We start from the raw sequence: 13489 nt of genomic DNA, 5'->3' as shown, positions 1-13489 counted from the left end.
TTCAGCAGCTAAAGATCCAGATGTTTCCCTCAGGAGCTGGTGGAGACCAAAACCAGAGCTAGAAGAGAGGGAGTACTGGACTTGGATTCATCAGGTGACACAGACACCAGATCCAGATGAGGGATCATGCTGCTCTGTAACTGCCGGCTGTTTGCAAACAAGTTCATATCAGCTGAAAGGGGGATGATATGTCGATGTTGAGTTCACAACTTGTTCCCGCTGCCATCGATTACTGCAGGTTTAGGTGAAAAAGCTCGTAGTGGCCCAGGAAACTCGCAGTGTGCAGCTCATCGCTCAGAAGCACTAACACTGCTGGAGTCAGAGACTCTGCCTGCTGCCATCACGCCTCTTCTGATCATCCTCCCTGTTCCTGGTACAGTCCTTTCGAAATAAAAGCGTCCACACAGGGGCTTCACTCCTCGGACCTCCTGCAGACTGCCTGGAGCCGCCGTACCCCGCCGACCAAACGCAGCCGCCTGCATCTGGACGGAGTTAGGCAGAGCCATAAATCACAGCCGAGGAGGGCGATGCACTGGGAGAGGTGGGGAGGTCACGTCTGACCCTCTTCGGCAGTGTTCACCTTCAGACAGTGGAGGGTCGACCGGGAGAGCTGCAGGCAGAGGCTGAAAGTTCACTTGTGCTGAAACGATTCGCCAGTAATAAATCGATCGACGGTTAGTCATTTATCAGTCTAAATTCCAATCATTCTCTGGTGTCACCTTCCCCAATGTGGGGATTTGCGGCTTCTTTTCTGTTTTATATCACTGCAAACCGAATATCTTTGGGTTTTGGACTATTGGTCGGGCAAGTTAAGACACTTAACAAACGTCTCCTCTTCAGACTCCCTGTGATTGCGAACCTCCATTTTTCACTGTTTTCTGGCATTTGATGAATCAGTTAATCAAAAGACGAGACTGTCTGATGGGTAAAAGTCTCGCTGCTGGCTGGACATCCCCATGCAGCGGGCCGTAATTGCCGTTCCTGGCGGCTACTTTAGATCAGACTCAGGGACAAGTTTTTGACATGATTCTGGTAAAACTCATGTTCCTTCGGAAAGCTTGCAGGAGGCCCTTAGCTCGAGGCGAATCTCTAAATGGAGGTGGCGAGTGCAGAGTTGGCACGACCCCATAGAGCCACAATAGCCGTATTTATGGCAAATATGCCAGGTAGAAACCGGATTTCTCCTAAAGTTAACTTCCCTTTTATCCCATATTGACATATGCCCGAACTTTTAACTGTCCTGTGTGACCGGCTCTCACTGGACCACCCTGCATAATCAAAGGCTGAATGAAAGAATTCATGTCCTAGACATCTGTTAAGAGAAAACAAGATGCTTTGCTTATTTCCAAAGACTCGGATCAATCTTCAAGTCAATCTGTTCTGGTTTGTTTTTGTTTCTTTAGTAGAATTGATTAAAGGCAGTCTGCGGCTCCGTAGCCGACCGTATCTTGATTCGCTGCCTGTTGTGCTGCTCTGCACAAAACCTCAGCATTTAAATTTCACTGTCTCTGCTGAAAGACGTTTTGGACATTTGGTCCAGGATGGTAATTTAGAACAAATGTACTGCGATTTCATTTGAATTCTAGTGGAGTTTCTAAAATGCCGCACCAAACATCCCGAATATTTCCACGTGACGGAACAGTTACAGAACGATCACTGCTCCGATCGGGACAGTGACCGGGATGTTCACCTTTTCTTCAGCGAGCGGTTCAGGCACTCCGTTCTCTCCGTGATCTGAAAAACAAGAAGAAGTCCGAGGTCATTTTTCTGATGAACACGGGACGTTTTCCCTCCGTGTCGCCGCCCCGGTTGAGAAGTGAGTTAACGGCTCTGCCTTTCGGCCGCAGCTCCGTCCAAGACAAACAGAGCCGCGTCTGCTGGCCTTCATCAAAATGTGCGAGTCATCAGAGCAGCTGCGCCGCTCGCTCTGACGGTACGAGCAGAGGGCGATGGGAACGTGCTTTTTAACCCGTATGTCTCCGAAGAACAAGAGCCTGATCTGTTTGGTGTGTTTTTTTTAGCTTGTTCTATTGTTGGATTTTCATTCCATTTTTCTACTTTGTATTTCTCTTAAACTTTCCTCTACCGAGGTTCCTTCTAGCTTCGTCCTCTCGTGTTCTTAAGTGAAGTGTTTCTGTGACTTGTTATCCCAGAACCTCAGGACACAGAACTAAAATAAAATCCAAACTATTTTCATGGCCAAAGACCACCAGGGTACAGTGAGAAAATATTCGTTTTAGGGATTGCTGTGAACCAGCCCTTTATAACTCTTGGATCCTAAACCCGGGGCTGGAAAGTAACTAAGTACATTTACTCAAGTACTGTACTTGAGGTACCTCCATTTCATACCACTTTAAGCTTCTACTCCACCACATTTCAAGGGCAAATATTGTTTGTTCTCACTGCTCTAAATTTATCTGACAGCTGTAGTTCATCAGTTTAAAGATTACGATTTGAAAATAGTTCAAATTTGCTTCACATTTACTTCATCACCAAAGAGGCATTTCCCCTCTAAACTTCTCCGATTGTTTTGTTTGAATACGTGTTTGAGGCCCAGTGTGGTGAAATTATTCAGAATTTCAGAGAAAAGCAAAGATCGGAGAAAAGTCCCAAGAGTGACTGCAGAGTCCTGTATCAGAACCTTTTTTTCCTTCTGTCCTCTCCCATGAATCGTCTGACGACCCCTCACCAGGTTCACCTGGTGACCCCTGTGGAGGGGCCCGACCCCCAGGCTGGGAACCAGTGGACTAAACTAAAAGCAGCTCCACCTGGAATCCTCCGTGACTCGGGATCGACGATCTGATCACGTCAGATAATGATTTACCAGTCACTGGAGACATTTAACTGCACAGTGAAGTACTTAAAGTAAAGTTGGCACTTTTATTTAAGTAGAATTTTTCAAATGCAGGCCTTTGACTTTTAATGGAGTCATTAACATTGTGTTGGTGTTAGTTTTACTGAAGCAAAGGGCCTGAATACTTCCTCCACCACAGCCTGAACGCTTTCACGTGACCTGAAAAAAGCCAGTTGTCCATTGTGACAAATGCTTCACAGACCCCTAACCGATCCGACCTTGAACGGCGTAGGACGCTCCAGTCTGATGAATTCCTTTTCAAGCTCCTTAAGGCAGCCTGGTGTAACAGACTCCGTCACGTGTTTATCACATGTTAGTGAAGCTTCATTTCACTGCATTTCGTTTTCTCCGTAGGCAGCAGAGGACAGATGTTCAGGACGGGATCGGCGTTTTCTCGGACCTCAGGGGTCAAACGTCAGAGTCAGAATCACCCGTTTGAATGAGTCTCACACACACAGAAACAAAGGAAAGCCCTGTGCTACAGCTTAACACTTGAATTTCTTAATGAAGCCTTTTGACCCCGGTTGACTGAAAATGTCGTTGGTCATCGGCATCACTACATCTCCATCTCTTTTTTTTTTCTTTTGGAGCATTTTTGACTTCTGTCGCTCACAGATGAATCGGTCCACGCCGACTCCAGGAAATTTGTGTGTGAAGTCCGTCAAGATGCAAGAGTCTGTTTCTCTGACAGACAGATGTATTTGCTGAAAAGTGAGTATGGGGGAGTCTTGGGGGGTACCAGACCCCCTAATTAACAGACCTACACCCCCCCCCAAAAGACATCAAAACCTAATTTTAGGGGCGTCTCAAAGTTAAGCTATTTTCTACTCATCTCTACTGTAAAATTCATTTTTATGTTGCAGTATTGAAAGGTACGGAGAAACACAGAAAATGCGACGCAGCCCATTCTGGTCCTGCAGCTGCTGCTGTGGATTCCAGGGCTGGTTATAATTCTCCAAACTATACTGGTGAAGTATTTCACTCTGAACTCTGCGGTTTTGCTCTTCCTCCCTCTAGTTCAAAAACCTAATTTGTCTTATGTCTATATTTATCCGACAGGAAAAAAAAGTTCTTCAACAGTCCTTAAATCTCAAAGCAAAATAACAAAACATGGAGTTGGGAGATTTGTTAGTTTACTGATACTCCACAAATGAGAAACTCTCAGAAAAGCTGCCCACCGTCCGAAAAAGCACAGAAGGTCAGTTAACAGTTAAATTCCAGCGTTGGGTCAGAATTTTTATATAATGAAAGAAGGCGTCCGCACAGCTGGCACATTTGGAGAGGAGCGATTCTGTGTCTCAGCAGGAGGAAACACGTGAAAATAATACACTGAACATGTGGACGATGCCTCTGCCTTCACAAATCCTCACGTGCTTTTATTCATCTATTTACGTTGCTACATTTACTTATTTCCTCGTTGTTAGATCTCTACAGTTTTTGGGTTTTTTTTGTCCTGCCCAGCAGCAGCTAGTCTCACATTCGATCCGCCTCCTGGTCAGGTTGAGGTGAGTCTTACATTAGCGTGTCGGTTTCGGGTCGGGTCCAGATTTGATTTGGACATGATTGCAGGTACCGATGCTGAACTTTGCAGGTGCGCGGCGGGTTTGCAAAGCTGGAAGCGGGCAGGGGTATGGACAGAAGTTGTCTCTCCACTTTGCAAATGGGCTCAAATGCTTTTAAAAACACTTCTTAAATTCCCTCTGCATATTGGCACACAGGATGAAGATACGGGTGTAGGTGATGCGGGTGTAGGTGATGTTATTCTTTGGTTTATTTTACGTTTGGCCTGGGACGCCCCCTCAAACGTCACAGAGTATTTCACACTCTGACGGTGAACATGTCGACTTTTATCTGTAATGATGGATCAAGGCCTGCCGGTTTCACTGCGGGCACACGGATCCCTGGTGGGCGGGAAAATAAAGATCGGTGAATGAAAACGGCGCTTTTTCTCGCTTTATACTCCCCGTGTGTCCTGCTGTAAAACTGCTGATAACAGCTCATATCCATCTCCTAAGACAACACAGTCGGATTTGCATGTTTATGTGAAACTGGTTGGGAATAATCTGATGGGTGGCGGCACAACGTTACTTCCAAAAATGCATGAAATGCACGTCACGGATGCGTGGAGACGAAGACCACAGTTAAAGCCCCGAGTCCCAAACCAGTTTTCACTTTTTTTCCATAATTTCCTAGATTTTTTTTTCTTTTTTTCTTCCGGATCTTCCTTAAACCACCACATCGCAAGGAGAAGATAACACACAGTTATTTGCCACTGGGTTGGTGACCATGTTTATTCCACACGAGTCAATCTGTAAGCTGTTTTGGTTAATGTGACTTAATGGATCACCGAGTGGAAGGACAGTTCAACTTTTTGCCTTGCAAAGGCATTTAGCTGCAGCCCTTGATCTGCAGGTGTTATTTACCTTGTGTGTGGGAGCTTTGGGACTGAAGGGACTGAACATCTCGTCCCCGTCCACGCCGGACGTGCTCAGGCTCTTCATCCTCTCTGCCGCCTCCATCCTCCTCCTCTCGATGTCTCCCTTCATCCGTCTCCTCTCCTCCTGGATTCAGGTCACAAACACTGTTCAGCCCCATATTTCTACATAAGACTGCATGGGTCTAATTAACTGTTCTCGGGAACCAACTCCTAGGAAAAAATAACTGGGTCTGTGGCTGCTGGATGTTCCACTCTCTTCCCCAACTAGTCTCCAACTTTGACTTATCCGTCGTAAAAGCAAAACTATGAGCTAGAAGAGGCTGAAAAGCAACGTCTTTCACATAAAACCTACTAGTCTGATCCATTGTTAATATCAAAGTATGGATTAGCAGCCTGATTTTGGATTAAATATAAACTGTCCTGATTTTGTTTTAGCAACTCAGGATCTCAAAAAATACGTCCAAACTCACTGTTGATGTTTTGAGGACATTTTCTCACAAGACTTGGGGGGGGGGGGGTTTAATGGGCTGCTGGGAGCTGTAACAAAATCATGGAGGTTATGTTTAACAGGCCACAGTGGTTCATAAATTCTAGCAGCCAGTAAATTTAAAAAAACCTCCTTGATCGGTGGCTTTCCAAAATCCCGCGAGTCCCTGTTGCAGTCATGTAACTATCTGGGCGATACCGCTTCTAGTTTTTAATGAGGCACGGTCACCTCCTCTTTGGCCAGGCGTTGCTGCTCCTCCTCTTCCCTCCGACGCTCCTCTTCCTCCCGGACCCGGCGTCTCTCCTCCCTCCTCCTCTTCAGCTCCTCCAGCTCCTGCTCGGCCTCGGACTGTCGGTGTCTCAGCTGCTCCAGCTCCTGGCTCTCCTTCATCTGGAGGCCGCGTCGGATCTTCTCCAGACGCTGCTCCGTCTCCAGGATGGCCTCCGCCTCCTCCGGCTCCGTGGCTCTGCTACGCACACCAGGGAGGTATCAAATGTAAGAAACTTTCATTTATGCCCAGGCTCCAAACAGGGTCCGTATTTCCAAGGTCTTTCAAGTACTTCTGGTCTTTCTGAAAGCTGAAACTCAATACTCTGACTTTCTGTCCATAAAAAAGTTAAACATTAGCCATTTTACCAAAGGCAAGCATTCATTAAAGACAAAGGTAAATGAAACAATCAACACACCTGGTGGATCTTTTTGCCTTGTTGTTGATGTATGACGTCACCTCGTCAACGGTTGCGTCTCCGTTGGCGTTGCTGTTTTTCGGCTCTTGGTGAAGGAAAACCTTTGATGTGTAGGAGACTTTGACTTCTTTCCTTTTCTCCACCTGCACGCGAAAGGTTGAACGTAACAGAATGACCAGAAACTGATGTGTGTTCTTTATCTTCGACGGCCCTCTTTAGATTTCAACACAAAGATCGAACCTCCCAGACTCATGGTAAAGAACAGTGAGAGTATTTGAGGGAGAACAGGACAGTTCGGCAGAGCTTTGGACGTCAAAGCTGAGACCTGGACTGGCATTAGACTTGACAGCAGTAAGGACTTGAGACTTGACTTGGATTCGACTGTGACAAGACTTCCTCAATACTTGAAACTTGACTGTTAAAACCTAAAGAAAAGGTTCAATTGTTGTTAATTTGCTTATAAACACTTGTGTATCTACTTGGTCTTTCCCTGAAGGACTTGACCTGAGACTTGTTCTGAATAACTGAGACTTTGACTTGTTTCAAATGACTTCAGACCTGACTTGGACTTGTGCTTAAAATCTTGAAACTTGTCTCGTATGATCTTGTAAAGCTTGATAGTTGACTTGGACTTGTCTCAAATGAATTGAGACTCGGACATGTCCTGAATGATTAAAGACTCGACTTTGACAGGTTTCGAATAAGTTGAAACACGACTTGGTCTCGTCTCAAATGATTTTTGAAACCTGAAGATCTTGAAACATGATGTGACACTGTCCAGACTCAACTTTGACTCATCTGAAAGGACGAAGGGCTTGACTCACTCTGACTTTTTAAAAATGACTCGAGACTTGACTCAGACTTTTCCCTCATCACTTAAATCCTTATTCTGATTTGGAATCACTTACATAAAACTTGGAAGTTTTAAACTTTTAAACAGCTCAGTTGTTTTGCTGACGAAGCCTTACCTCTGTTTTTGGCCTTTGAATCTCCTCCCTCCTCCTGGTCACCACCTCCTCCGTCTTCCTCTTCTCATCTTCCTCCCTCTCTTTCTCCCTCCTCACCCTCTCAGCTCGAATCGCCTCCTCCTCCCGCTCCTTCCTCCTTTCCACCTCCATCCTGGCCCTGTCTATCTCTTCCTGTTCCCGTCTCTGAAGTCGGCCGGAGGACGTGATTGAGGCCTTGGCGGTCTTTACGGATACAGCTTTGTTTATCGGGTCCTCCTCTTCGTCCTCGTCCTCCTCGCCTCCTTGGCTGAGCTCCTGCAGGCGCTGCTGCCTCCGTTTCTCTCTGCGTTGGGTCCAGTCGCTGAAGCCTTCGTCCTCCTCCAGGGACGGATAGCTGCTCGGCTTCAAGTCGCTATCGTACCTGAGGGGAGGCGAGACAGGAAGGAACAGTCAGGAAAGCTTACTGACAGAGTTTATCTGACCAGAAACAGCAACAGGTGTCACGGGTTTCAAACCGTGTTTATCAAAAACACAACCCCAGCACAGTTTTACTTTTTGCACCTGCCTAACCCAGACCACGTACCGAATCTTTATACATCACCTTCTGCAGAATTCAGTGCGGTGTGTCATTACAACGACATATGATATAAAGACAGAACCAGCATCACAGGGCCAAAGATGAAATGAAATACCAGAATCAAAAAAGAAACTCGAAAAGTAGAGAAACATCAGATTTGAATTTGAAGGTAGTAACTGACAGCAAGGCCACTTTTACAGGTACAGGCTACAGATCTGTGTGAAAAACTGTCAACGATGAAAATAGTGTGATTATCACAAAAGGATGGAGACTGCCATCTAAACAGATGTGTGACTTTGTTTATTTTTTCAATATGTACCCTTGTGTGGCAAAGTGAGAAACAGAAGTTGGTTGTGACCGAATACAATTACGTAACTGACACAAAGTAATTACTAGATGCTATGGCCTGAAAGATTATAATTTCAGCGCCTATGAAAGGACCTGCTCTCCTCTTCTGTGTCCATTTTGAAGACTATCCCTCCCTTCAGTTAGTAGGAATGAGACACTGTGTTCGAATGTTCGTGCACTTAGTGATTTAATCCATTAGGTGGCTCTAGTTTTTCCAATATGGCCCCTTCCTGGGGGAGGTTTAATTTATTGACTTTAATTTGTTGACTTTACTCTTGAGAAACTTTTGGGACAGGATCATTACTCCTGAGCTAAGTCAGAATTGATGGTTGTGCTTCTGACAGCTGGTCTGAACTTGACTGCAGGAGCATATTTCACTTTCTGTCTGTCAGAAGGCATGAAATGATTTTCCTAACAAGGCTTTCAGTAAACAGAGGCTTAGACCGGCTGCAGGGAGGCGTTCGGCGTGGGGGAACGAGTCGGTCCGGGATGGACAAATAACACTGTACAGAAAAGATTAAAATAATGTGGAATCACCGCCAAGAATTGCAGTTTAAGGATATTCTAAAAATGTCCATTATCAATCTTAAGGTTTCTCCATCCAACACTTTTGTCCATTAGCAGTAACAGCTGCATGTTCTCACAGTTTAACACCCGAAACACATCCGTGCAGCCTGTCGGACGCAAAAGCACGTCTCTTCACTGAGTGCAGCAGATCAAACAGCGATGCAATACATTTCTTCCCTGATTAGCTTCTGTCATCACAGAGCCATTAGCATCAGACTGCAGCTGACGAATGGATGATCAGCGTCTGGTACAGCTGAAATAACAACCAGTGAAAACAGGAAATGGAAACTGGCCAGGAACACATACAGTAATATTTGGATTTTGTCTGGAACACGTGACGCATCATATAACTACAGTTTTGTTTTGTACAATGTCAGATACAAGATTACAGGTTGCTGGCTGAGAAAAACCAATCCTCAGACTGCAGAAACACAATGGCAATAATTATTGTTATGTATAGCTCTTTTCTAAGCAAGGAGATTTGAATGTTTTCCTTTCAAAAGGCAAATAAAATACAAAGATGATCACATACAGTACCTTTAACAACCTGCTAGTGGCAGTCCCCCTAAAGGCTTCCCTGTTGGATTTTTGCAGGTCCTAAAACTAAGACCCGAATCTGGCCTGGACCTGCAAATTTACCACCCAACCCTATTGAACCTGACTGCATTACTGGTGCTGCCAAATTTGAGACCTGAAACTGCCCTGAGAGTCGAGGCAATATATGTGATTTATTTCCGACCAGACAAAGGCGAAGTACACTTTTTGTTCATTCCCTCCAGAACTTAGACATAATTTGTCTGCTCCTTCCAAACCCGCTACAAATCAGTGCTGGAAGATTAAATCTGTTTTACGATGTGACGCCACTATGGTTAAAGCTTTGTTAAAGCTTAGGCACAAACCCACCTTGGTAAAGGTTAGGAAAAGATCATGACTGGGGTCAAAATAACTTCTTGGTTAAGGTTCGGGAACAATCACGATCATGGTTAAAAGAAACCAGTGTTGAGTGTCGACTGGAAACGGGAAACGAATGGTCGTCTCCTGTGTCAAAGTCTGATGTTTTGTTGACCCATCCATCCATCCTGATCCTGGATTTAGTGGCTGTATAACAACGTCCCCACTTTTTCCATGGCTCCCAACAAGAGTCATAATTAGTACGGCCGCTCGAGGGCTTTTTAAATATAAATAATTTTTGGGCACTTCCTGAAAGTCTCTTTATTTCATCCATTACTGAGCATTAGTTCTCCATGCTAATGCAACTCACTGCAGCTCACTGGTCAATCTCTTGTCTCTTTTGGAGGCTCATTAACTGCAACATGAAAAAACAGTCAAAATATCGCTCACGTCTCAAGTTTTTGACGCTTGGCTGAGGTTGAAATGTTGGTGTATGGATAAAAATTGTACAAAATGCGACAAAACGCAATGGAAACAGACCTAGAGAACAGACGGCAACGTACGTCAATGAAAAGATGAAAGCATCAGATCTGTGAGGAGCCATTGGGAGACTGGAACCATTAACACCTGAAACCAACAGAAACGTCAGATCTCCATCAGGTTTTCCATCGGCTGAGCTTTGACTGCAGCTTCTTTTATTGACCTCATCTCGCTGCGCCCTCTTCTTCTGTGGTGGTTTAATGGCAGCGACTGGAGAATCTGCTCTACCAGCCGTTTATCTCCATCAACCGGGAACCCAGACCACAGCCCAAAGCTTTACCAAAAAAATAGTCCGACATTGAGCCTGAAACCTGATACTGTGTCGGGTCGGGTTCAGGCCGTTTTGGACCTCAGGTTCATTTCCAGTGTGACACACTTGGACATCAGATGTTGGATCTGAAGGTCTGGGCGGGTCAGCATTGACGGCGCTGTGGTCTGAACAGAAGAAGCGTTGAGTGATTCAGCTTTCCACCTGCTTCCGTCTGCACACGTCACCAAACAGCTGCTCGGAGGAAATCGCTGCAGCATGCAGTCTAATCTCATTCATTCCAGTTAAATCTTCGAACTTAGATTTAAGTGTTAAGTATCAACTGGACTTTAAAAATGTTGATTAAGTGAACTTATCATTAGACAATTTCCCAACAATTAGCACTGTGTCTCCGGCTGTTCTCCCTGCTGATTAAAAGTAATGAAAGTGTGTTTTGTGTTTCCAGGAGCCGGCAGAAAGGAATTCGCTCAGCATTCCCCGCATGATTAAGACGCTAGGACGGCCGGCAGAGTCCCCGCTGCATGATGGGAGTCTCTGCCTGATCTCTCAGCAGCTAATCAGCCTTAACGAGCGGTCGTGTTTCTGTTTCGGCCTTATTTTACTCCTCCACAGACGGTCACATTTGCTGTCAGTCTGAAAAAAAAAACGTCTTCCAAGTTTTCTCAAATATATAAAGGAAATGAAAAAATGAACTTTTTCAAAACCAAACCATGATGTGCTTCAGTTTCATGCCAGCAGTTAGTACATAATAGTATATATTCTGTATTGTATAGATCATGTTAACTTGATATTTTAACTTGAAACAAACTCATGTTTTATATCTGTCCTCTACTCGATGAAAGATCACAAAATCAGTGCAACATGTCACTTAACCACAAACTGTGATTTTTACATTTCTGTTTGTTGAACAAACAAAATACAGCACATGGATTCGTGAGCCTTAGAGGTGTATTTTTGTCCTTTGGACAGAGCCAGGCTAGCTGATCCCCATTTCCTCTCTTTAGCCTAAGCTAAGCAGAACTAGTCCTGACTCCACAACCATCTGCACCAGATGTAAAAAAAAAAAAAAAAAGAAAGTCAAAAGTCTCTGAAAGATGGAGGTAAATATTAGTCGTGAAAGAACTAAGGGAGGAAGAGGAAGTTTATTTTTACAGGCACATGCAGTACATAACAACAGCCCTTCAGATCATTTTGCCTGCAGACCAAGTGGTGGTCTGCGGGTCTTTTACTGCAGATCATATACTGACTATATATTTTGATATGTCAGCTACATGGTGAAACCGGCAACGCAGATCTGGAGCTCCTGCCATTTTTAGTGAGTTTTAAACATCATTTTACTCAATAACATAATGTTGTTAATGTCAGCCTCTCTTCTGACAAAGAGCAAAGCAGCACTAAAAGATAAGTTTTTGTTTGTGAGGTGTTTGTAAAGATCTACGTCTTCAGCAGGAACCAGTGGGCTCGGAGCTGAGACTGGTTGGCTACATCAATCCTCTGCCCCCTCTTGGGCAGAGGATTGATGTAGCGTCAACCAACATCTGTGTACTCAAACGTGACCTCTGACCCTCCTGGAGGCAGGAAATCATGTAGCACATTTCAAAAACAGCATTACATCACTGCTGCGTCTTGAACAGAAAACCCTTCAATTACAGACTGCAGCAGTGGAGCTGCCTCACGTCGAGCAACCGCAGCCTGAAACCAGCCTGTGATGTGATGGAGGAGAAGGTGTCGGAGGTGCAAGCTGTCATTAAGAGTCTGAAATTATAAGTCGGCTGAAACGCCACAAGCTTTGACATGGTGGTAGTTTTCCCCGGAGACGCTTTGTAGTAAACATTCTTTGGAGGTTGTGTAATGAGAAGGCAGCTGTGCATTCGTCTTCACATCAGCACAGCGGGATGGAATTGGTTGTTTGCCGGTTTTCCCAATGGAAACATCCGCGAAAGCCCGTGAACCAGCGAGGGTACGGCGAGCGGCGAGGAGGAGGGGAAGCAACGCCGCGGCACGTCGAGCTTTAAGTTTCACAGCTGGGAAGCGTGACGACTTTTAAACTTGAAGTTATCACCAGAAAAGAAAACAAAAAAAACACTCAAACAGTTAACGGGTTGTACAGGAAGTCGTTGGACAAGAGTCGAGCGAGTGATTAATGTTCTCCACTTAATAACTTCCTCAGTTCCCACGATTACATGGGCAAGGAATCCAGGGCCGGACCAAGAGTTTTCAGGGCGCAGAGAGGGGTTTGATAACGGCCAGTGAAATCAAAACGTAACCTCCCTGGCGGAGGAAATCAAGCATCAACCCATCAGTCATATCTATTCATGTGCGTTTATTAACGCGAGAGGGATATCTGCCGGTTACCGAAAGGTTAAAAGTGATTGGGATTACTGTATATTCTACACGGTCACTAGAGAAAACAGGTTCTAAGCCTTGTCAACCATCAACTACATTTAATCCGGTGGAAAACGGCCACAGCAACAACAACAATAACAACAACAACAACGAAAAAAGGGTCCATTGTTGCCTTTTAGTTCTGGTCCAGTTTGTGTTCACACTGACCTATTACTAACAAACCAACAGCTGTAAACACGAAGTCATGCAGACTGACAGGTCACTCGCTGATGGGACAGTTTTGGTGACCGGAATCCTGCAACATCAGCGCTACGTGGACCCACGACGGAGAATTGGATTCTAGTAGCCACTGACAGTGGATCGGGGTGCACTTTAACTGAGCCTGATGTGTTTGTTTATCTGCCGCTACCGGACCAGGATCCACCTCTTCAGGAGGTCTGGTTGCAGACCCAAATGGACAAACCACACCAAACAGGTTGGGTGTGATAACACTCTGAGTGTGGAGGTGAAGGTGTGGCAGAGCAGAGGAGTAAAGTCATGT

The 13489-nt window shown here is 45.1% G+C and overlaps 1 protein-coding gene across 5 annotated transcripts in view; it reads right to left on the bottom strand.

Annotated features, from left to right (window-relative positions):
- Positions 1-13489, bottom strand: part of lsp1a (lymphocyte specific protein 1 a) — a 56875-nt gene that overhangs the window by 16153 nt on the left and 27233 nt on the right. For all 5 annotated transcript variants that reach the window (XM_040133010.1, XM_040133009.1, XM_040133011.1 and 2 more), the window contains 5 exons: positions 7433-7832; positions 6465-6607; positions 6007-6247; positions 5278-5415; positions 1691-1734 (listed from right to left, as the gene is read on the bottom strand). In XM_040133010.1, the coding sequence (XP_039988944.1) occupies positions 1691-1734; positions 5278-5415; positions 6007-6247; positions 6465-6607; positions 7433-7832 (966 nt within the window). The remainder of the gene's footprint in view (positions 1-1690; positions 1735-5277; positions 5416-6006; positions 6248-6464; positions 6608-7432; positions 7833-13489) is intronic.

Source organism: Xiphias gladius, chromosome 8, assembly GCF_016859285.1.
Source record: "Xiphias gladius isolate SHS-SW01 ecotype Sanya breed wild chromosome 8, ASM1685928v1, whole genome shotgun sequence".
In the NCBI taxonomy this organism is placed as follows: domain Eukaryota; kingdom Metazoa; phylum Chordata; class Actinopteri; order Istiophoriformes; family Xiphiidae; genus Xiphias; species Xiphias gladius.
The sequence above is the reverse complement of the archived record's forward strand: the minus strand, read 5'-3'. Positions and strand labels throughout refer to the sequence as shown.